Source organism: Nothoprocta perdicaria, unplaced genomic scaffold (assembly GCF_003342845.1).
Source record: "Nothoprocta perdicaria isolate Ctin4 unplaced genomic scaffold, notPer1 scaffold_362, whole genome shotgun sequence".
Lineage (NCBI taxonomy): Eukaryota > Metazoa > Chordata > Aves > Tinamiformes > Tinamidae > Nothoprocta > Nothoprocta perdicaria.
The window spans coordinates 269377-294441 of NW_020455602.1; the positions used below are offsets into that span (position 1 = coordinate 269377).

Consider the following 25065-nt stretch of genomic DNA (forward strand, 5'->3'; position numbering starts at 1 on the left):
TACACACAAAAGGCACTTACCATCTGTAAAGCTGAGATCTGAAATCCTTCGCTGACGATGGCTTTTATAATCTTTCCAGTGAGCCCTGAAGAAAAACACAAAAAAACCTTACTGAATTAATAAATAAATGAAAWATGCACTTGAAAAGTATTTGTATCAAACCAGCATTTGTTTTCACATAAAAAGACAGCATATAATGCCATTAGAGGACACAGAAAGCCGAACTGACTTGACATACCCTACTTTCTATCTGAAGTGAGGTCGTGCTGATTTCAAAAAACTACATTTCTTTCTGCAGTTCAAATAACATGATTYATTAATCTCAAAAAAAAAAGTGTAATTAGTGAAGTCTCTGCTTGTCTAAGAACAACTGCAAAACACCCATTAGTTTCAAATTTCTAAGTAAAGTTCCACTAAAAGAAACTAGAGACTGGAGCCTTCATCCTTGGAGATATTCAAAATCTGTCTGTTTAAGCTGTAACCAATTCAGAGAACAGGCTACCTATTTTGCTGTCTTCATGCAGTGCTCAGAGTGGGGTCCTACTTTATATTACATACAACAACACAGGCTGATAACAAATAAGGTTAATAAAGCAACAGAAGAGTTCATCTCTTGTATAGGAAAAGCACATTAGCATGATGCAGCCTACTGCTTCTGGGGTTATACCTCACTAGTACATTATTCCTGAGCACATCAGTTATCTGCTATCCTGGATGCATCCACCAAGACTGAATGGATATAAAAAAAAAAAAAAAAACTTGGAAAAGAACAAGAGCCCCTGATTTTCTATAGAACATGTTTTAGATTTCTCCTTGCTTAGGAGATCAGGCCATTTAAAAGATCATGCAGCCGGGCATACAATATTCTATGTGAGAGCACTTTGCTGAGAATGCTTGTTTTCATAGAGCACAAGTTGTTCTCTGGAACAACTTATGAGCCTCTACAGAYCTCTAGACATTTATTCAGAGCAAACAGTTAACAGAAGAATACTGTGTAATGAATAGCAACAGCAGGACAGGATTTGATGCCTGGTCATTAAATCCTTTTATTAACCTGTCTTTATATTGATTTTTTTTTTAGCACTACCTAACTTTAGTGACTGAGAATAAACCAAAACTGATATCCAGCTCCTGGCACGCTCAAGACCCGAGCTGTGCAGAGATGCTGCTATTTGTAGCCTATGGCCAGTGAATACTGTGAGCAAGAGGGATGAGTTGGAGGCCTTTAAAAATATTTCTTACAGTGAGAATGAACAAAGTTGCCCCTAAAGTATCCCCTAAAATATTTTCACATTAAGGCTCACATGCAAAAACCTTCTCCATACAAATCAGTGCCTGCGTGTTCCAAAAATCTTCCATCTGCTAAAAGACAAAGATTTTGCTGTGCRCTCTGTCCAGGAAGCATTTTGGGCTAACACAATGTGGAAACAAGTGGAGGATGGTGCAGTTGCTGCTGTCTCAGAATAGTGGCACAATATTCCCTACTAGCATTGGTAGGATTTCCTTACAACTGCTGTAAAACTGGGTAAATATATTTCCCCTTTCTATCAGAATGGGAAGAGAAGGGGAAAAACAGTAGCAAAATGAATCGTTTTCCTGCTGGATTGGATGAGTTTCCCTGGAAAATGCATGGACAAGTCAGAAGGAAAAGAGATGGAATTTTGCTTTCGTTTAATCCACACTGCTGGAAGTGCTGAGCAACTCAGAGATGTCAACGTGGAAGTTCCAGCSAGGCTGGGAATGCTGCTATCTCAGCTTCAGGTACGAAGGGCCAACCTACAAAGGGATCAAGAGACTGGCTGGGCATCGTGCAAGGGTCAAAAAATAAATATCTGTGTCAGCCCACAGGCATTTCCTTGTTCCCAGTCTTTAGACCTGTCACTCCAGTCAACAGCCACTGCTTCCAAGAAGCCAACAAGGAGCGAGGGAAGGACAGTAGCAAGCAAATGGCAGCCACCACTTGCTTGGGCAAGGCTGCTTTTTCCTAGCAGCTACAGATCTCCGTTTGGCCCTTAACCAAAACAAGAGTGGCCAACACAGGCAGGCATTCCCAGCTGGCAGGCGCTGTAATTAAAATAGCCATCAGATACTGGGTTCTGGAGTGAAACAAAGACCTGATTTTATAAAACTTCGGCAGTTTTAAGAGTTGTATGCAAAATCCATATTTCACGGAAGCAAAGGGAGACTCAAAAATTTGTCTTTCCAGGCTGCTTTTCTACTGAAGTGATTAAAAGCCTTCATCTCTGTAGAGTGCAGAGGCCCCTTTACTCACGAAAATCAGTCAGGGTGGGGAAATTTTTGCATAAAGGCCTTTARTACAAGGTTCTTTTAATAATTAACTGCAATAACTTCTCAAGTTTTTCCTCCATGCTCTACTTCCTGATTTCATATCCCTTCGCGGGCACAACACAACACCTTGTTACTGCAGAGAGGTCGCAGGCCAGGACTGCAGCACTCAGTCACCCACAGACAGGAGCAAGCGTCAGCACCGTACCCAGACAGGTGTCTTGCCAAAACCCCTGCAGCGCTTTGAGGAGGAGGTGTGAGGGCTCCCTGGTGTTTGCAATGTGAGATATTAATTCCCCTTCCCAGACATGGGAACCAAGGCACGGGAGGGTTGAGCTCCCAGGGCCGGTGCAGGTCTGTATTCCCAGAGACTTGGCCACATTTTCCCCTGTTAGATGATGCACAGATCACTTCTGTGAGGAACGTTTCCCTTCCGATTATGCCTCGACCAAAATAGGAACAAACCCGCCGAGTCCATCCCAAACAATGGAAGAASCGAAGCCCGGGGCTCAGCCTGGGATTTGTCTCAGGCTTTCAGCCGATGTGTGCATGAACCGGGATGCGTGTTCTCCTTTGGGGGCCAAAAACGCTGAGGAAGAGAAGAACAAATTAGACAAAGAGTCAGCTCAGCAGCTTACAAGAACTCTTGTCAACTTTAAAATCCAGATCTGCAGGCAAGAGAAAAAAAAAAAGAAAAAGGAACTTTATAGGGCCCTCCACACAGGGCCGGGGYATCTTTAAAATATGATTACAGTAAGAAGCCAAATCAAAGCTGCAGATTAGGCACTAGTCAGGATGAATTTTCAGTCACAATGTACAAAAGGATCACAAGCATTACTAAATGCAGCTGGGGGAATTTAATACTAATCCTAACAAATATGCATAGCAAATAGCCTTCAAGATAAAGAAAAAGGGGGAAGGCAGAGAAGGTAGAGCTGTAGGTCTCCTAGGCAGCATTAGGTTACTAGGCATCTAATATTGGTCAGATAATCTTCCAACACCTTTTAATCAGATAAAAAGATAAAGGCACCAAGATCTCAGCAGTTACAGGGATCTTGAACAACTTATTTCCTTACTACACATAATATCCAAAAATTGTATTTAATTAAGCAGCGGCAAACAGCAGAGAGGACATCTGACCTTGAAAAATGTTGCAACTATTCACAAAATCATTGAGTGGTACAAAAAGCAGAGTTCATGAAAGATCCTCTTATTCTAACAGTTTGGTTAACAGCTACATTAGCAGGACGCAATAGTTGTGTTAATGGGATCTGCCAGGCCCAGAGCACTGGGAACCATCAGCCCTATAACTATATATTGTTTTCTTGGCCTGTTTCCCAACCTAACCCTTCCTCCGTTAAATGCGTAAGAGGTGAGAAAGGAGATCATCTTCAAGTCAAGAACTAATTTCCTCATTTCCAGCTTCTCTGTCCTTTAATAACCTTCCCATAATTAAAAAATATTCATCTGGAAAAACAGAAGGAATATAAAAACCGCTGTAACTGACCTGATCAGTGATCTCTCAAACCCCATAACATATTTCTAGAAGTAGTTGGCACCGCTTGCTTAAAGCAGTACCAACTAACAATTTCACTTTATATCTGGTTTTGGTATTTTGCAATGTGTCTTTGCTTCATGCTACAATGAAATCAAAACTTTTGCTCCATGATAACAAAAGTGCACCAAGAAGATTTGCATGTATTTGGGAGTGGAAGAAAAGCAAAAAGGTCAAAAAAATCAGGGTCAAACCTGAGTTTTGGAAGGAGGAAATCAGGGCTTATAGCTGGATCTCCCCRCACTGTATTTCCATTGAACTTCTGATTAGATCTTTGCTTCAGACAACAGTGTAAAGCACCATGCAAGAGGGAGCTGATCTTTCTCAGAAGGTGCATTTCCTACTACCAGCTGATCAACTTGAAGAAAAAGATTTTTCTATCTCTTCACTTTTCCTCTACTTATGCAACTCTAGACAGCCTCCTTATTCAACAAAAATACTCATTTCTAGATTCCTTAAACCTTGGTCCCTTAGATAATTTGTTGCTATTAATCTCCCAGTCTCACAGTGTAACGTATGAAGAAGGTCCCTCTCGTTCTCCCAAGTGAGACACACTCAGCAAACACCAAAGAGAAGGGCAGCTCAAAAGCTACCGCAGGGAAATAGTGAGGGAAAAAGAAAAGATAGGCAGATACAGACAAAAGACAGGGGAAGGTGCAAGGGCATATTGACTACACTGCTAGAAGCCAAGATTTTCAGTCACTCCTGATCTCTATAGAGATCCCTTCCAACCTCAGCTATTCTGTGACTTCTGTGACTTCTGTGATTTCTTCCTAGGCGTTGTGTTAAAGGAGAGCCTCTGGATGCCACCCTGTGCCCCATGTTCTGGGTGTCCCTGCTGGAGCAGAACGGTTGGACTAGATGATCTCTAGAGGTCCCTTCCAACCTCAACCATTCTGTGACTCTGTGACACAAAAGAGTTTAGAGAGCAACTTTACAGCTATATATGGAGAACGTGACCAGTAGACAGAAGCAGCACTGGCAGAAACCTTTATAAATGGCATTTATTTGAACATACTAAAAGGGTGAAGATAAATAATGTTACCACTGCTTGACTGGAGAATGGAAGTCGGTGTTGTGATAGCACAAGAAAAATGACACACAGCGACTGTAAATCTGTGGGGTCCTTGAAACTGAAATGTCTGGGTGTTTGATGTGAAAAAGAAAGAAAGCTTGCAGGAAGATTTAAATAGGGAGTGATAGGCTCAAAGGCTTAATTCCAGATGCAAAGTTTGAACCAACACAAACAAGGCAAGACCACACTTGCGAGTGTCAGAGAGAACATCAAGACACAAAATAATGAAAAAATGTTTGGGAAAAGTGAAAGAAAAAGAAAAAAAAAGCTATTCTGGGAGTTCTTGCATGAAAACAGAGAGGAAAGAGTCACACTTAAAATTCAGTTGCAAGAACCTATTTAGATCAAATTCAGATAGTCAAAGATCCCAGACGGGCGACAGCCAACGCATTCAGCAGGTTGGCCATGCAGTGCATGGCACTTGAGAAAGAGTCTGGGGAGGATCAAAGTTTGAGAAAGGTCAGAACCTCTGGAAAGATCAATATCCCTTGCAAACATTAGGCTGCGCTCAGCCCAATGTTTATGTATTTACCTTAGGGAAAAAAAAAAAGGAAGGCTGAGCGTTCAGGCTTTCATTTCCAATGAATACGATACTGTTTTAAGTGAAAGCTGAAAAGGTAGTGGTTAAAAATACTGCTTACAGGGAACATTAGCTCACAATTACAAACAATAATTTTCATCTACCATTGCCATGTCAATTAACTCTAGAGATTAAAATCCTGGGGAGTTCAGCTATAATTTACTCTAGCCTTTACTAATTTTAAATTTCACTTCCTAAAGAAAATCTGCCAACTCACTGTCCTAGATCAATAGTAAAGAGACTGAAAAATCTATCATTCAATTTTGCCTTGGCAAAAAAGATATGTATTTCTACATCTGTGCCTTGGCTCCTTTTAGATAAAATACCTTGCCTCATATTTGAAAAAGAAACTTAGAGAGATCTACTGTATGATGTTAAGCCTACGGAAAACTTACCATTGGTAAGGGGGATATTTATGAGCTGCAGCAAGGAATGGCTGTACAATTTGATTTGCTTTTTCTCTGAAAAAAACTTTTCTCTGAAGTACCCTTCCTTCTGTTCCTTCCCTTCTGTCAAAAAGGATTTCAAGCTACTGTGAAATTTCACCTTCCACTTTAATTTAATTAATTCAAATGCAAAGCACCTATTTCATACTTGGAAAAATAAATGTCATCTCCTAACAAGCAACTCAAAATCAAAGTTGGGAAGACTATGCTGGGCTGCTAGAACTTAATGAAGCAAGTAATCAAGAAACATCACAGGCTTCACTTAAAGGATAATCATTCCAGACATGCAGTATCCAATAATATAACTGCAGCAAAGGTAGTAAAAAACAGACCAAAAGTGAATGGACTAGTGCTTTCATGAAGGATAAAAACTTTCTTCTTCTTGACTCTGAAATTTTCTTTGAACATGTTTTTTTTTTCCTCATTTCTCTAAAAAGCACAAAACCATCTTCACTAAACACCACAACATGAATTCAGAACACCTCAACATTTTATATATAATATATTCAAGAAAAACACAGGAAGCAAAGTGCATTTAATTTTACATGAATAAAACTTGGGTCTGCATAAGCCCATATGCAAAACATGCCTGCAGCTTAAAGCCTCAGCTTTACCAGACAGCATCTGYAGCCGTCTGGTAAAGCCCAGGCTTTTATGTATCTGCAGCATCGAGATGCTGGGTTGCACATGGGAATATGCTACRGTCACATCTGAATGATCCACTGTATTTCTTTAAAAACTCTGCAAAGGTTTGTGCACACACCACTTCTATTTGAAGATGCTATCTTCAAATAGCTTATTTTAGATTTCTAAATGTTCACTGTATCAAGACTATCACTTATGATCCTAATATGCACTCAACCCTATAGACTGGAGAGATTCTGCCTACAATGAGGCAGATCCACAACATAGCTGCTCTTAACCTTTCTAGTATGCATATTTATCACAGACAGAAAATATACTTTCAGGTTATTTGTGAGAAAATTACATGCCCAATATTTTTTCTCAAGTGTGAGAAATCAGCTTTCTTTAAAAAAAAATTGTTCAGCTACTTGTAAGTTTTCTGGGGGRAAAAAAAAAATGAGTTGCTCAAACTTAGGTCTACTTAAAACTCCAGAGTGCAATAAATAAATAATTTCCAAGAGTTCATCTACAATTTTCAAAATGGTATCTAATGATTCAAATTATTTTTGATAAAGACCTAGTCCTGATAAAGTCCTGATAATGATGCCAGATATGCACCCTTCTCATCACATCTTCATTTTCTCTTCCAGGTTACTTCTTTTTCCAACTACTTACTTGGAACTGAGTTTACCACACAGAGGGAAGCTGCACATTTTCCTAATGATGTCTTCTCTCACTCAATGAGCAAGAAGTCTACTGCATGTCAAGAACAGCTCTTCATTTCCTTGGCAGAAATGTACCCTCTACTAAAATGTTGTATTTTAGTCCTGCTCTCCCATTCTCTTTTAAAGTAACTTCATTCAGGAACCTTCATAASTAAACCCTATTTATCTAAATACTTTAGATTGAACTAGTGTCTTTGGGATTTTTTTTTTTTTTTGTGTGTTAATTTGTCTTTGGAGCAAAGAGCTACTCTCCAGATTAAAATTCTTCTGATTAAGTCTTCATACAAATAAGGAAGGATTATACTTGCTATGACTGAGATATGACCGTTTAAAGTAATTCAGTAACATTCAAACTCTATTAACTTAATATTAAAATAGGAGAGATGATAGCTCTGTAAGATTTGTCATGTCTTCAGAACAGGTCTGAAGTCACCTTTCCACAGAATATCTTTCCTACTTGGAAAGAATAAATTCCTCACCTTTTCATTTTCTCTGAGACTGAAATTTTATTTGAAGAATAATGTGTAAAACCTCACTATAATTTTTGCATAAAAGGAACAACGGTTCAATTAACCACAAAATAATGTTACAATAAAATCCCATTCTTAATGAATTATTAGGAGAAAACTATCTTGGTAGCCAGACACACACTTACTGGTCCTCAAGGCTATAGGGCCTTCCAGTTTATATTAGATCTAGTACTTTTAAAGTTCATGGTACAATTCTAGAGCCAAATTTGGTTTTGGCCAAGCTCCCAATGACCTTAGGAGACATCATGTTTCAGTTTGGGAGTGGGAAAAGGAAGTGTAGGACTTCAACTCTTAAGCTTTGTGTACTAGTCTAAACATATTAAAGTATGAAATATAAAATCCTTTTGACCTCAGCCTTTATAGCCTGATCATTGCTATTGTCATTATTTTTTGTTGCTCATTTTTCAAAGGAATAAGTAAAAGCTACATCAAAGAAATTTTAAACTGAGAAAGCCAAGAAATCCAAATTCTAATTCATACAGCAAACATGACTGAACTGTTACACATAAATACATTAATATTAATCCTACCCACAGTGATCTGCAAGCTCTATTTTTGCAGATGAAAGTCAAGTCATGGCTGTCCTCACAGCATTAAACTCAAGTTCACCCATTTTCATGCATTTATAATTTCCATTTCTGTGCAGTACTGCTAATACCTCCAGGGCTAATAACATGAGGAAGTCTAAATGATTGTGACTGTGATGTCATATCTAAATGATCTGCAGCTCTAGCACAAGAAGCAAGTGAGATCTGGGATGTAGAACCACACTGAACCTCTCCAGTCATTGAATAAAACACCCTGCAGTCCTGGCCAACACAACTGGAGAGCTGCACTTGCTAGTTACTATCCTCCTTGGCTGAAAACTGGCCCCATGGGAAGGTAAGAGGGAAGCTTAAAGATATTGAAAAGCGTGGCCAGGTTTTTAGAGGCCCAACAATGTTGCAAAATGAGTCTGCATGGAATTGCATCAAGTTGTTTCTCATTCTTTCACATCCTCACAAAGAGGAACTGCATTGGGAAAGGACCCCCTTTTTGGGGTTAAAATGCAACCACCTCACTCACTGCTGCCGACTTTGCAAGTGCCTCAGCCAGAGGAGCCCCAGGGAAGGACTTCATCGCCACCAGGAGGACCTGCTAGAGAATGAGCTAAGCTATGAGCTAGCATTATGTGGTCTGGAGCACGGGGCTGGATTGCCATCAAAGGCCCTCCCAGCAGGCCTCCCCTCACTGATCCCCCCGGAGGAAGCCACTGCCACCAGGCAGCCAAAGCAGCCCCGACCTGGATCCTCCAAGAGGTGCCTGAGAGACGCAGTYCCTCCCTGCCAGCAACCCACGTGCCCAGGAACCACAAGTGCTCCCAGCAGCCGAGCCTTAACTTKGGCCTGGGCCCTGAGGCCCTCAGGGACAGCCTGGCAGGTAGCGCCGTGCTCAGGAAGCACAAGTGCCCCCAGCAGCTGGGGCTCCACCTGGGCCTGTTCCCTGAGGTCCCAGAGGGCACCCTGGCAGGTAACAGTGGGGCCAGGTGTCTGTCACGTGCAGCGGGGGCCACCGCGCCGCGTTTCTGCTGCGGGTGCTGAGGTGGCTGCTGAGCAGCAAGCGGCTCCTTACACCACGTGGGAGCAGGTCCGGGCAGCCCAAGATAAAAGCGAGCGAGTTTCCACTGCTTTGCTCTCAGACAGAAAGCCTCTGAGCGGCCCACCATGATCAAAGGCAATTTCCAGGAAAGGACGCTGTCCTAGAAATAGCCTGCATGAAGCGGAGATTAGATTCAACCTCCCAACACACTAGCTGAAGAGCTGCCGGGCTTAGCGAGGGTTAAAGCAAACTGTCCTTCTTAAAGGAAGATTAGCAAGTTTGCCCTTTAAGGAATTGGGTATGGGATGGACTCTRCGAGGAAAAAAAGCACTGGGAAGAAAGCTGGAAAGCAAAATTCAAATCACAAATTCAGTCAGAGGTTTCCACAGAAATAAAGAGTAAAGCTCTGGGTAAGGTCAAGCACGTAGGAGAAACTTCACATAACTGTGCACGGGTAACGAGCAGAGTGCACTCACGGTGGTTAGATACTCACATTCGAAACAGCAGCAGTGCATAGGAAATGGTAAGAAGTGCACAGGAAATGACAAAAAGTTATTTTTAGATGCTAAATACTGAAAACTGTTGGCTCAAAAATCCCATCTAAGCTGCATAACAGGCCATACTGCTTCGACCCACATTGACTCACCTCCATGCCCTCTCCTCCGTCACTTCACCTCCTCACGCTGCAGCCCCACACGCTTGATTCCTCTCCACGTGCCATAACTCGAAGCATTAATTATGGGGGGAAAAGCAAGCTGCTTATTTTTAAGACCACGCTCTCTCCAACACGCATTTTTGCCACAAGCACAGTTGCTACAGCATTTACTGAGATACAGGCAACGTTGTGGGCACAGAGTTTCTCAGGCCTTCCAAAGAGAAGCAAGATGGGTCTCCTCCTCCTCMATTATGGATCACTGAGCCAAATCTGGTCGTCCCTTCATGTCCCACACACTCTGCCTCCCCGTGCGCTCTGCTCCATGCTCCCTAAAGCCAGGCTTTGCTCTTGCTGGCTGCCTGTTCCAGTGCAGCAGCAGGGAGGTCTCCTGAGCAGGTTGCTTGCTCTCTCCAAACCATTTGGCACGCTGCTGCCCAGCTCCAAGAGCCTGCCCGGAGAGGCAGGAACGGTGGCCAATTTGCAGGGACAGCCTGCCACTGGACACACAGTATACATTAATCTTTAAAAGCTTTAAAAATCAATAGGAGCCAAAGGCTATGTTCCTCCAAGTTTAAAGCAGGCAGTTTAATTGCAAGAGAGTAAATTTGGCTTCCAAAAGCTGCTGCCACGCTGGCATGTAGCTCTGCCCCCCAGCACACGCGGTTCTGTCAACCATCAAGACGCAGAGCGCTTCACCAGGGGATGGGGCACGCAAGAGGAACGCTGCACGGGGATCCTTCTGCTGTCACCCACAAAAACAGGCCAAAGAGGAGCATGAGAACTCGCACGCACGCTCACACTGCCRGAATTTGTCTCTTGGAAGGCAAGAAAACTCTGCACAAGTTCAAGAGAAAATAAAGTAGACAGGAAAAGACAGGATACTATGAAATCTACAGAAATGAAGAACTTCACTGTGAGGGTGACAGAGCCCTGGCACAGGCTACCCAGGGAGGTTGTGGAGTCTCCTTCTCTGGAGGTCTTCAAAACCCACCTGGATGCCGCCCTGTGCCCTGTGCTCTGAGTGTCCCTGCTGGAACAGGTGGGTTGGACTGGATGATCTCCAGGGGTCCCTTCCAACCTCAGCCTTTCTGCGATTCTGTGAGAAGAGCCTTAAGCTCAAAAAGAGAGAATCTGAGCCTCCTTAGGTAATGGGAATTATATCTGAAGTGTGGGAAAGCATGGCTGAAGCCATCCACTTTGTCATTTTTACAGTCAAATTAAGGGCCCCGGTGATCAAAGCTATTTGCTCTCTGCAAACATTTAGCTAGGAAAAATCACAGTCCCAGCTGCTGTCTGTACTGCTGTAAAAGGAACATCTTTCTGTCTTTGCTGCATGGCAGACTTATCAGTAGCATATAACATGCAAGRTCTCAAAGAAATAGCAGGCACATTATCAGCAGTGAATGCAAGACTCTTTCTTGGGAAAGCCTTTTTGGTTTTGTTTTTTTATTTTTTCAGTAACTTCTCCAGACATCAAACTTCAGGTGTGAAGTCTGGAAACTGCTATGGTCACCTCTGCTCTTGGATTTCAGGTGTCTACACRGGAGTGATTAAGATGTTTTAGTGCTCTGCACCTTCCTAAGAAAAATCTGTATGTTCTCACATTACAACATTTACTCTGTGATCAAAAGTACTGTTAAAGCACCAGAAACAAGATGTTTTACTATACTCACTGCTCTTGTAAATGCTCTTCATCCAAATACAGGACACAAAAGGGAGGTTATTTTTCACGGTGACAGCTGGGCACTAGACATTTCCAATGCTCTATGATGAGCACGCAGGGCATTTTCCAGCACAGGGAGCATCACAGAGTCCAGCAAATGCTCGGATTCAATAGCTCACTTTCAAAGACCAAATATAAACCTGTGCCACTATGCGACTCTCCAGCAGAGCCAGCAGAATGAGATTCATGCTAGCAAGAATCTCCCTTTAGGAGAGGTTTGACTGTAATGTGTTGATGTGTGAATGGGAAGCCCTGTGACAGAGCCACGCACCCCAGTGCTGTGGGGATGCTAACCTCTAGCAGATGGCTGTGGTGGACAGATAGGAGGAGGGACACGGTGAGCCATCACAGCAGGATTTATCAGAGCTCATGCAGATTTTTGTTGTTTTTTTTTTCCCCTCCTCCAGCTCTTTATCCTGAAATAAAAAGAAGTATCCACATGGGAAGTACACGACCCCCTCTTTGTAGAAGTGAACTGCAGAAACAACATATGAAAGACAAAACATTTGTGTACTCCTGCATGTATTGTAAGATATGCCCTGTGCTCTTGCAATTTCTTACTCTCCTCAGAATGACACAATTATGGTCACAAGATGCAATAAAGAARGTATTGCTTTGACTTCCACTATCTACCTTGCTTACCTTCGTTAACCGCATGAGGTTTAATAACGCAACAAGTACAGTTTGTGAATTGTGCACTGTTCACTGGTCCACGGCCTCCACTGGAGGGAAAAAACAACTCCAGCTCCTGAAAAAAATGTAATTTAATATATTTTAATTTGATCTAGTGTTACACCAAAGCTTTTTATCATAAATAATATCTGACATCTCTATAACCACGTAAACCTTAATTACAAATTTTAGTGCTACAAATATATTTTTCCCTTTATTTTTCTCTCAAATATATCTTTCGCTCTCTGGAAGGACTGTTACAACTATAAAATCACAAATTGCATACCCCCTACAATTTCTTTCTTTCTACAAGCCCAGTGCAATCTATTTCCATTCCCAAGCACTAAACATGCTGCTACCCTAATCACTTGGCTGAGTGCTCCCACTTTCTGTCTCGTTCTTTTTCCTCAGTATTTTTCCTCAGTATTTTTCCTCATATACACAGATTTCATCGCTCTTCTTCACATCTTATTTCGTTGCATGAACAGCTAACATCCACGTCTAGTGTTTTTTGGTTTGCATATGCAGAACTGACTTCCATTCCTATTTTTACAGTATTTTTTCCTTTTCCTCTGAATGACTAAATTTTGTCTGAAATTGTCAGCTCCTGACTTATGGACCCTACTTTCTGCCTTCCCTAATCGAAGCAGATGAACTCAGCTGCTGTGGCTCCTGGGATGGCTCTAAAGACCCTCTTGGCCTCCAACTGCTTACTTTCTGCCCCATCACTGTTTGTGAATCCCACTGCCTGGGACTGACCGCTGAGCTGTGGGGAGCCTGCTCCTTCCATCCCAATATTTTGCTCATTGTTCCCAGCCAGCTTCGTGCTTTTTCCATACTATTTACTCACACAGCCTGTCAATAAACATTAGCCAAATGCTGCAGAGACAGATTCTATTTAAGACCTATTGCTCACATTCAGTAAYGGAATTGATGAACTTCTATTTAAAGGAAACAATAATATCCACGAGATACTACTACATAATCTATCCCATTTTTTTGCAGTATAGTAGCAGCAGTACTGAAGGCCAGTTCCTGGAGTTGTCTCCTTTAATTCAGCAGCACACTTCCGATGAAGTTTCCTGCATTCTCCCAAGGACAAAATGCTGCATCCCCCAAAGACCCTAGCCCACTATGACACTAATGTTTGCTCTAAAAGCAGCAGGCAGGAAAAAAGAGCAAAATATTTACAACTATCTAATAACACGTTGTTTTGTCCAGTAAAAGTCACAAAAGTATTAAATAATGCCAAAGGCAAGGAACCACCAAACAGCAACCAAGTGCAAATTTAAAAACAAAAACAGTTTATCTGTCCTTTTATGTCTAATCTAAAATAATCCCTGAATTTAGGCTGCAGAAATAGAGGCACCCTCGCCAGACACATATTTTCTTTGGTCATTTAGTCCCCAAAAGCAGCTCTCCACTCATACTGCTTGACCCACAGCCCACTCACTARATACGGCTGGGACTTTGTTTCTCTTTCACACCCCTTTAACTTACATTTCTTTCTTTTCAGAAAAGCTTCTTCAAGACACATCCCACTAACCTCCATGATGACTGCTATTTAGTCAAATGATACTAATATGGGACCTCCTAAATTAAAATAGGCACARGCCTATTAAAATCACAATTCCAGTTGGTTTACAAGAGCCTGGAATTGTCACCAATAACTCCACAAAGATACATATATCAGCAAAAGTTCAACAAAGTAATTCCAACCATAAAGGCAGTGGAAATGAATACAGTTTTCAAACAGCGTTTTAAAAATAACAAATGCAAGAACAATTTTAACCTGAAGAACACACTTATAGTCCTTATTAAAATCTTTTGMTAATAGATATTCTTTTCATAGGCTCTTGCTTCAAAATCTGGCACAGTTGCCATGGAACACAGGAACAAACAGAAACTTTCTCCTTTCCACATCCAGGTATTTAACCAGAACTACACAGACTTCCTCATCAGGATTTTTCTGTATTATAAAGMCCAACAATTGCATAAAAGCTCTGTGTGAATATGTACTAACCTTATCAAATTTACCACGAGAAAATGCAAATTTCCTTGTGCAGGGGATTTCTTGGCAGAACCAGGGAGATGCAAAGTGCCCCCAGGAACTCAGGGGCCACGTGCTGTGCAGTGCAACACAGGCCAAGCAGGTTGAGGACGTGACTGCCAGAAAGGCACCCCTGCTTTGAAATTAAGTTGCTCTGCTGGGCTGCAGGAAAAGACTGACAAGCTCTGTCCTCACAACCAGGGTATTCATGTTCTCTAATAGGCAAAACTTAGCACCCGGGCTAGGTTTCAAGCTGAGCTGCTACTGCAACTTTTCCACCTTCACTGATCATCAGGATCAGTGTAGCAACAATTGGTAATTTTTCCCCCTGTGGTCTAGAGTTAGATACCACATGGCAATACCAAAAAGTATAGCCAGGAAGCAGGCCATTAAACCACTCAAACCTTTGCCCTCAACAACCAATATGCAAACCTTATTCTAGCCATGCACTTACCAAAACATCAATCAAAAATGCAGATAAATGGAAAGCTCAGCTGTGTATAAACGCTAGCAACATCATCAGGAACAGCCTGAGGTTTCCCTTACAGTATGGAACGACACAGACTGCAAACAGCAAGAGAGAACAGGACTACAGTACAGGCCTTTTGAGCACGCCCGACGGCCAGGCCCACTGCATTACCCCTCAAAATACAAAACAGTAAGAAAGAAAATAGTCTCTTTGCAAGGAGGCCTGTTTCTTCTGAACAAAAGCGGCAGGAGGAAGCGGGCTGTGGGCACAGGAAGAGCGAGAGCTGTGGGGAGAGGAGAAAAGCAGAACACACGAGGGCACAGAAGGACGTTCATGTGTGTGCCCTTTCTTTCTAAGATCAGCACTGGGAGGTCATCTGTAGGTTTTGCAGATGATGCAGTCACTCAACATTAAAAACTTGAGTGTCTGATGTAGAGAAGATGTTAAAACRGCCAGGCCTGCTCTCCTGGTCATGGTGCCTGACGGTCCTGTTTGTGACGTGGCTAAACCAGATCTCTGTTTCCAGAGATCATCTGGATCCATCATTTACATTTCTGCGCTAGAAAGATCCCTGCAGAAGCAGCTGTTATCTGATTAAGTTAAAAAAAAATAAATAAAAGAGTCAAGCACACACAAAAACTTACTCGAGCAGCCGAAGCAACTGAATCTGGGCCATGAGCTGCGTTTCTTAGGCCGTCATGTCCAAAGTTTGCTCTGATGCTGTCTGGCGCGTCAGTCTGAGCCACTGCCGAGTTTGCAGGTCCGAGCAGCGTTTTCCATTTAGACACTGCATCATCTCCTAGGATTTCCATGGCAACAACAGGGCCGCTCGTCACAAACTGGAGCAGCTCACTGCAAAAGAGCAGCAGCAGCCAGTGACCCGGGCAAGGTACTAAAACCAACCAAAGTCCCCGCTGCGATCCGGGGGAGCCGCTCAGTACTCGGCTGGACACGGCCCCGAGCAACTGGAGCGAACTTGGAAGGTGTCCTGGCTTTGAGGAAGTGGAGGCGTTGGGGATTAGGCTGAGATTCTTTTGATGGCTATAGAAGAAGGGCCAGGTAACCTTAAGCTAGTCTGCCAAAGAGCAGGAGCAGCAATGGTGGAGAGAGGCCCTTGCTGAATGTTTTCCTGCCAGGAAGGCTTCTTAAGCAGCTCTCTTTTGCACAGCAGACCTGCTCACACTCCCCTCAGCACCTTCCCTGCTGAAACCGCATCGGTGCTGCCATTGCAAGGGGCTGCTTTGCTGCCCCACATCTGCCAACATCCAGGAAAGACACAAGATTTGGAAGCTTCGGGTGGGGGTGAAGAGGGTTGATCACAGTCATCACACCCTGGCATAAGCAGAAATCAGCTTGTGTTAATGGTGCCAACCTGAGTGAGGAGAGGACACTGTTCAGAGGAGCCTGTCCTGGCCAGCTCATTTCCAGGGCAAACAGCTACTCCAGCTTAGAAATATCCTGCTGTCCCATTTGAAAATAAATTTAACTGTAATTCTATTTCTTTACAGAATGAGCATGCTGAGAACCCTACTTTTTTCAGCTCACAATATAGGCGCAGCCCATAAATGGTAAAATTGAATCMATTTTTTCTGTATTTTTTTTTCTTTTAAAAAAGGGCTTTATATGATTATAATTGTGGGCATGTGAGCCCGCACTTATCTGTGCATTTACAAAATTTGTATATCATATGCATTTATTAAACGTATAAAAAAACTTCTATATTCTTTGGTACAAAAGATGTTCTTTTGACAAGAAAGAGAATTGCTATTTTTTTCTTATTATTCAACAGAGTTCTATTAACTAAGTCAACCTGCAAATCAAATCTGAGAGTTCTCCTTTTAGACCAATAATAGAAAGCCAGACATGACTGTCAGTGATTTTACATTTCATTGGCTTGAAGATTCCTGTTCTATTTGGTCATTAATCATTTCTGTTTATTCCTAATTCAGAGGACCAGAGGAGAGGAGAAAGGGCCCGTCACCGTGGACAAAAACCTCAGAAAATCGCCGCTAGGGCAGACACCTGCCAAATAACCCGGCGGCAGGCCAGGTTCTTGCTCACCCACCAGCTTGCCCAAGCAGGCTGACGTGGCAAAGAAAATGCAGTGAGTGAGAAGCAAGGCGCTCGCTGGCATTTCCAGGCAAGGGGAAACTGCCCCGGGCTCGCGCTGCCCTGGCGCAACTTGGAGCCCAGCGCTTGCCCCCATCTCCCCTCTCCCACAGGCCCCATCCCAATGGTGAAGATGCTCCCTCCCTGGGCCTTGAAGTTTGCTTTGCTGAGAGCATTTCCACTTGTGAGAGACCAAAGACAATCTCCCGATATCATCAGGCCCTGAAGACCAAGAGTTAAAACCCTGGACAACTGAAATAGGGATCTGCCCTTGAAGGAAGATGGACAGGGCCCGTACTGTGCGAAGGGCTCCACACAATCAAGATAAGCTCTGATCTTCCCATTGTTCTGCAGTTTCAAACACGCAAAATGAATCCAGAGCATTTAATAAACACGAATATTACATGTCAAGCTGAAAATTATATACTTACTTATAAAAAGGTTTTGATTGATGGTCTGCATAGAAGTCTATTGCTTCTTTTCTGGAAGAGTTTTTAAAAAAAAAGTGACATAATAAACTCCCTTGAAAACCACAACTGATCATTCATCAATGAGTTTCTACAGCTAACATCTTCCCCAGCCAGACAGCTTCACATCCAGTAACAGAAGCATTTAACTTGCTGTCACAGTATGTCTACAGCTGCACTTTCAACTTGTGCTCCTGCCTGGGGAAGGAAGTGATCTTTGAAGGCCATTAACACTGATTTTCAGAGTCACCGAAGGTGCCACCTCCCAGCTCAGGAAACCCATGCAGCAGTCTCACCTTCCTGCTAACCACTCACTGCTCTGTCATTTTCATTTCTCATCTCAGTTTCAGTGTGCATGTTAGTTAATGAAGTCTGTTTTTAAAGCATAAATTGACTATTTTTCTGCTTCGCTGAAACCTATTTTGTTATCAAGACTCCTGCTTGATTACAGCAGCGTACAACAGAGAATTGTATAACCTGGCTTCTACTCAACATCTGCAATATATATAATATATTGCAATATGCACAAATATTTTAAGTCCCACAGGCAGCCCAATCTCCTCCGGGTTAAAAAATGCTTTCACCCCACACCTTCCTACTTAAAAGCTCTATTCATCCTCGTGCTTCCCCTCTGGGCCAGCCTGGTTCCTGCACAGCCCTTGCTCCCCAGGCAAAGGAGGCTCTGTACAGAGGGGCACCCCTCACCTTCCCAGGTGAAAACAGGGCCTCCAGGCACATGCAGCACCTAGAAGCACAGGATGGTTGAGGTTGGACAGGACCCCTAGAAATCATGTAGTCCAACCCCYCTAGGTTGGGGGGTTGTCCAGCAGACAGACCCAGAGCACGGGGCACAGGGCGGCATCCAGGTGGGCTGGGAAGGTCTCCAGAGAAGGAGACTCCACAACCTCCCTGGGCAGCCTGTGCCAGGGCTCTGTCATCCTCACAGTGAAGAAGTTCTTGCTCACATACAGGTGGAACTGCCTATGTTTCAACTTATACCCATTGTCCCTTGTCCTATTGCTGGCCGCCGCTGAGAACATCTATACTGTGCTGCTACGTAGCCTTACTCAGGCACTATGAGCAGCATATGGGACAGCACAGCACTTGCTGCTGCCTAAACATCAAGTGCTCACACACCTTTTCACAGCGAGTGGGGACCATTTGAGCTCTGGACTGTCACAGTCACAGCCACGGTCACGGTCACAGCCACAGCCACGAGCAGCTTCGGGCTCAGCTGCTGGGTACAGGAGCGGTGGGGACCGCAGCGCAGAGCCCACCTGCCACCCGCAGCCGGGCCCGCCACGCACCAGCTTCTCGCGCCGCTGTCCCCAGCCAAGCTGCTCTCCAGCTGCCTCCCACGTGTAACTCCTGCTAACTCAGCAGCTTTTTTGGGGCAGCAACAGCTGGAATGTACGTGAGGGTTTTCGAGTCCAGCCCTGCTTATTTTGCTGCTTTAAAGCACCAGCTCAGAAGCAAAGGCTCGGGCTCGGCGCCTTGGTGTGTTCCGAAGCTGGGCTATGGAGAAGGACAAGCTCCTCGGGAGGACTGGGTGCTGCAAGCAAGGAGGGGCGCTGCTCCCTCCTTATCTGGGTGCTCAGCTCATCAKCAAAGCAGAGCTGCAGAGACCGAGAGATTCTGCTCGCGCTGACAGGAACCAGTCTGCAGAATTTGCTGCTCTCCGTGATTCTGCTCCTGGCGCTTTTGCTTTGCTCACTGCTTTTCAAAGAGCAGACTTCAAGCCTGACAAAGGCACAGCACTGCAGTGCTGTCCTCCACAATGCCACTTTACCCTCCCTCTACCTTTGCTCTAAATATCCTCTAATTTCTGCTCGTAATTTACAGTACTGCTCCAAAGTCCTCTTCTGAAACCAATATGCACACACAAACATATACAAATACACACAGAAACATGTATGGAAGTAAATATGAGAAGTGTATGCAAACAGATTAAGCATGCTTCTTTCTGAATATGAAGAAATTCTTGAAGAATATTTTTCTGAAACTCCATGCAAGTTTATTAAGAAAGATTCCCATTGCAATAGATATAAAGCTAGAGTGAGAGTTCATTACTTAACCCCTTTTTAATTTCAACTATCCCATTAATTCTCTTCTTCTAAAGAATGGAGAACAGTGCACAACTGTTAATAAGGGATTGAACTGAGGCCCGATTAGATGTCGGAGAGCTGCCCCACCTACGTAGCTGCCCAGCCTCCCGTTTGAATCCTAGCAACGTTTTTTATGGAATTCCTGAAGCAAGAGCATGGGGATTGCCAGACAAAAGCCAGCAATAATTCCTTTAAAGAAAGCAGTTGATCACAGTGCTGGTTTGAACAAGGATGCCTGCAGGGATTTAGGTGTAAAAGACTTTGGCACAGTCACAGCTCTAACATTTTTAAATGGAGCAAGGCACAGAGAAACCACGAATGCGCCAACTTTAAATATATCCAGTAACACATCCCAGTCTTGTGCTTATTAATCTTTATTTTCAATTTTACAAGACAATCTGAGATTTTTATATAGCAATAAAAATTTAAATCTCAAAGTTTACTTTCTTCTTCAGAGCAAGTCAACCGCAGAGCACATGACTTGCCTCAAGAGTTCTTCAAATTCTCAGACAGATACTGAAATAAAGATCCACCCAACACTTCAGGATCAAATATCTCAGGCTGCAGGAGTGCAAGCCAAAAAACAGTTGGCTTGAAAGACACTGGGGTTGATTGTGAATCAGCATTAGAAACCTGACTAAACGCATGAACTGGAGCTGTTTGAGAGAGGATTGGGACCAGAGCAGTCAAACAGATCAGCAGGTGAAGACCTACATAGGAAGAGGCAGTCAGATACAACACAGCATTATCTGTATTTCAGAAAGCCAGGAGCATTTTGAGATAGGAGAAAATTGCTCCCATTCTCATACAGAAGCTGTGAAAATGGTAAGAGGGTTTTTCTTCACAAAGAGATGTTGTATATGGGCAGCTTTAGCAGAGCAACAACTGAGAAACAGCGCAGAGGGGAAGGGGCCAATTCATCACTGTGTTCTTTCTTCTGCAACGTTTTCTTTCTATCTTGTGGCTGAGGGCAGCAGTAGCGGGGGCAGGGGAGTGGTTTGGGAAGATGCATGAGTAAAATCTTTCCCTCCCTGTAATCACATCAGAAGTTCCTTTGCTTTGCTGGGGTCCTTCTATTCATTATATAGGAGCACAAATTAAGAAGATGGACTTACTGAGAGGCAAAAAAAAAAAAGCACAAATGCTTTAAAGACAACTTTTGTAACTAGCAATATTGCTTGCATTATGAAGGCACGGCGTGAAGACACAGAAACCTGTCATTAACAAACATGATGGACTCACTGCAGCTGTACTAGTCACCCTGGATTCACACCGAGATGTTCACCCGTATGCACTTGCCCAGAACTCCTGCAGCACTTAGCTTAATTCTCTACACACTTTCAGAAACCTACACATGATTATGAAACAGATGAGTCTTCCCTTCATTACTCACTGGAATGGACTTAGTGTGTGGAACAACATGGAATAACTTCAAAGAATGCCCTTAAATAATGCTAAAATAATTTTCCAGTCCTATATAGCTAACCTTAAAAACTTCTTACCTTGAAAGCATCATCATTTTGGCCTTAGTTATTGTAAATCCTGCATTAATAATGATATCAATTAATTCTCCCAACTTGGGCACTGCATCAGGTTTAATCAGAGCCAGTGTTCTGGAAAAAAAAAGAAAAAAGAGCAAAGAAATGCAGTTAACACCACTTTCCTTACAGCATTTAATATCCAAATTGAGTTTATATTCAGACAAAAACCATCACATCAAAGGGAAAAATTCTGCCACAGTCAAGCATCGTCATCCCAGTGTCTCATCAATTTCCATGCTGCCCTTGAATGCCTGTTCAAGACACTGTGCAGATAAGGACAAGTTCTGCACATCACAATTCCCCCAGCTTCCTAGCCCGGTTAGCCTGTCATGTTGCAGCAGCAGTTGCTCTTTCCCCACTCCTCCCCTCGCTCTCGGGGCTAACAACCTGGCTGCCTCTTGCCTCAGCTAACATACACTTCCATTCCACAGCAACCAGTCACCTTCTCCCATATAAAATGATTATTTTATTATTACATTTAGAACATTTGGAGGTTCTTAGAAGAGGGTCCCCCTGTGCTCGGTGCAGTACATACAGTTCTTGACACACAATTTGCATGTAAAATATCTGATACTTTCAACAGATGCAATAAAAGATTAGAGGAAGGAGCTACTCCATCTCCTTTACTGACTGACAAGTATATTCTAAGAGAGATGAAGATGAAAATCTCTAGTTTCTCCCCTATATCCTTGTACCCAAGTACATCCTGTCTTCTCCAGGACCATCTTCTTACACAGTACATTTTGCCTGGCCAGGCTGTTTTATTAGTATGCTTTACATAGGCTCAAGCACAGTGTCTGGACTAAACGCATTATTAATCCAAAATAACATGCACTAAAAGCAGGTCTGTGAAAGGCCTGTTTCTGGTTGTAGGCATCTTGTGGTGAGTCAGCCTCAAATGTGCTCAGCTTACAAAGCAACAGATTTATTCAGCCACGTATCCCTGAGACTCCACATCTCCGACGGTCCTAAAGAGCTCCCTTCATCTTCTACCCTGTTCCCAACAATGAAGTCTACCCAAAATAGATATATATATATATATATATATATATAAACATATATATATTTTATCATAGTGCTCTCATAAAAGAAAGGCAAATAGCTGCAAATTTCTCATTTCATTTACCAGCATAGCACAGAAAACAGCCTTTAGGTTCACAGGAACGTATTATAATCAGTTCAAAACTGCTGAGGTTACAGGCAAAATGGGTAAATTTCCACTACATTTACTTTGAACCTGAAGTGACTTCCCAAGTTTTAGGAACAGAGAGCCTATCTCTCAGTAAATCCAAAGGAAGAGAGATATGGGAGAAAGGGGGACATGGTGTTGCATCTGATATTTCCCCTGAAAGGGAAAGATATAGATTGTCTTCAGAGCTCAGAAACAAACTCAGATTTCCTCAAGCAGGAAAAACATGTCCTTTTCTTTTCTAATTTAAAACTTTCTACCAAAACTATAATTTCTAGCAATAGGTAATGAAAGTACCTAGGTGATGAATATTATGAAGTAATTTACCTAGAAGATGTTAATACCAACTATAATAAGCAACTGTTACTGTTTTTTGTTTCCAGCACTGGTATCTAAGCTGTGCCACTTCAGTGAGTGCTTCTCAGAGGTGTGCAGGGAAAGAAGCAGTAAAATTCAGAAAACTGAGCACTGCTCCGGAGATTGGATTTGGATTCAAGTGCCCTATTTTTAGTTTTAATTAGCAATATGTTTCTTGTGGTTTGACACGACACAGCCCACAAAGTACATTCTGAAACAGTTTTATGTCTAGGAACAAAGATGAGGGAATGAAAATTAAGCTCATTTGCTTACATTTTCAGAAGGATTGTATGACAGCACTCCAGCGAGTACCAAAAACCAGACGATGGGAACTGATCAAAGGAGTGGGGCACAGTGCATACTGTGGCAAGGCACGTGAGACCTACTTATTTCTCATGACAGGCCTGCTGCATGTGGAATATTTTACATCTTCTGGCAGAGGAAACACTGATTATGTCAATGACTGGAAGTATATGAATAACATACCCAGGCAGAAAAGAAGTCAAGTATTTCTGATTGCCACATGATTTTTCAAGAACTGTGACAGTAACAGACTCTAGGCACAGTCAGCTTAGAAGAGACAAAGGGACAGCCTTGTGAGACAGTGACCTGGGGTTGCAAGTCACCCAGAATAACAGGCGAGGAACTAGAGAAACAGAAATCCCCTTCTCACACCCGTGTTTCCTTCCATGGTGCATTTGTAAGTGCGTGTGTGTGTTTACTTACCCATTCTGCTCACTGCCTGTGGCAGTTCCTTAAAATGCATCAGGAAAGGAGTGAGGAAGAACACTCAAATATGGTCATATCATCTAAAAATTGACCCAGTAGAAGAAATGTAGGTGTGGAAAATGAAACGGCATTGCAGTTTGTTTTCCTTTTTAGAATTGTATAAATAATTTTAGCCTAATTCAAGAAAAGAGCTATGAAAAACCTGACTGTTTTTACCCATCTACTTTGTCCTCTGTGCACCTAAAGTCTCTTTAGCTTGATTTACTAACAAGAACAGGTGTCCTTCATTCAAAACACCTGAGATTTTTGAAGCACRGTCCTCAGGTTCCCTGATGGGCATTTGCTGAGCCTGTCTGCATGCATATTCAGGGACCAAAGTATGTAAGAGATTTTCCAGATTGGAGYTGAAGCGCAGATCATCTCACATGGCACAAAGGCAGAAAAAGATGGGAAAACGTTCTGCCTCAGGCAACAGTCACAAAACTATTAGCAGAAGTCCTCCTACAAGTTATTTTTAGGAACTATCACATGTATTGCATAAATCTTGCTTTATCTACTTAACTAATCGCTGCTGTAAAGCCTTCTAGGCCCAGGCCAAAAGGACAAGCACCTCGTAGACAGCCACTTTCCCCCGGGCTCCTTCRCAGGGCCTGTTTGCTCAGCGAAAGGCAGCTTCCATGGAGGAACAGCACCGTGAGGATATCTTGCCTGGCAGGTTAAGGCACCTTTCCTGGGCTCCTTCAGGCCACTTGGACTATCTCACGCCACTTGTGTATCTATGCTATCTTTCCCTGCCAGCATTCCTGGAATGTTCTCCAAACAGCTGCCCCATCAGAAATTCCCTTCCTTCCTTCCACAGAGCGGGATAAAACCTCATGCCCTGTTGCAGGCCACTTTGCTGTGCACAGCTATGGCTGCAGCTCCGCAGCAGGAGGGATGAGCTGTGCGCTGGCATGAACTGCATCAACACCAGGGCTTGCGCTGCTTCAGGCACAGGAGGAAAACACAATTCTAAATTAGGCCTGGCTTTATATGTTTTTATATCAAAGGTACCACAGAGGAAGAGGGGGAGTATTTAAACATTCAGCAGCCTTCCCCTGCTGTTCAGTACCTCCTTGCTATCCCCTCATCCATCCCCAGTCCAGTTTGGAGAGGGATGCCAGGAGAGCTCCCTCTGTAAAGTTATTGCGGCAGCCACTGCCAAGGCAGCGTTTCTGGGTGGGGAGGACGAAGACGACTGTTCGTTCTTGCAATTCATCGAACTCTTCCTCCAGGCTTGGTTATAGACACTTCTTCAGAAAGAGTTAAAAAAGGCATAGACGGGGGAGAAAGAGAGAAAGCAGTGAGCCAAATGGGGCTCGTTGGACCATCGTATCTACAAAAATATTGCACGTTCTTTTCAAAAATATGCTGGGGCTAAACTCCTCTATTTTGCAAATTTAGAAGTACTCTGCACTGCAGTTAGAACACTTAAACTCATTGTAAATTAATCTTAGTGTCATTTTATTAAGTCTCTCCTAATAATTTGGCATTTGGGCTATTAGTGTCTCTCCTAAACCAGACCTGCCAGTAGAAAGAGATGAGGAGTCTCATCTTCAGA

General features: G+C 43.0%; 1 protein-coding gene across 1 annotated transcript in view; it reads right to left on the reverse strand.

The window, feature by feature from the left end:
- NME7 (NME/NM23 family member 7) overlaps positions 1–25065 on the reverse strand; it is an 81844-nt gene that overhangs the window by 36786 nt on the left and 19993 nt on the right. Inside the window, exons 4-8 of the mRNA XM_026044425.1 lie at positions 21152–21262; positions 17509–17559; positions 15613–15820; positions 12420–12525; positions 21–85 (exon numbers count right to left, since the gene is read on the reverse strand). Coding sequence (XP_025900210.1) covers positions 21–85; positions 12420–12525; positions 15613–15820; positions 17509–17559; positions 21152–21262 — 541 coding nt within the window. The remainder of the gene's footprint in view (positions 1–20; positions 86–12419; positions 12526–15612; positions 15821–17508; positions 17560–21151; positions 21263–25065) is intronic.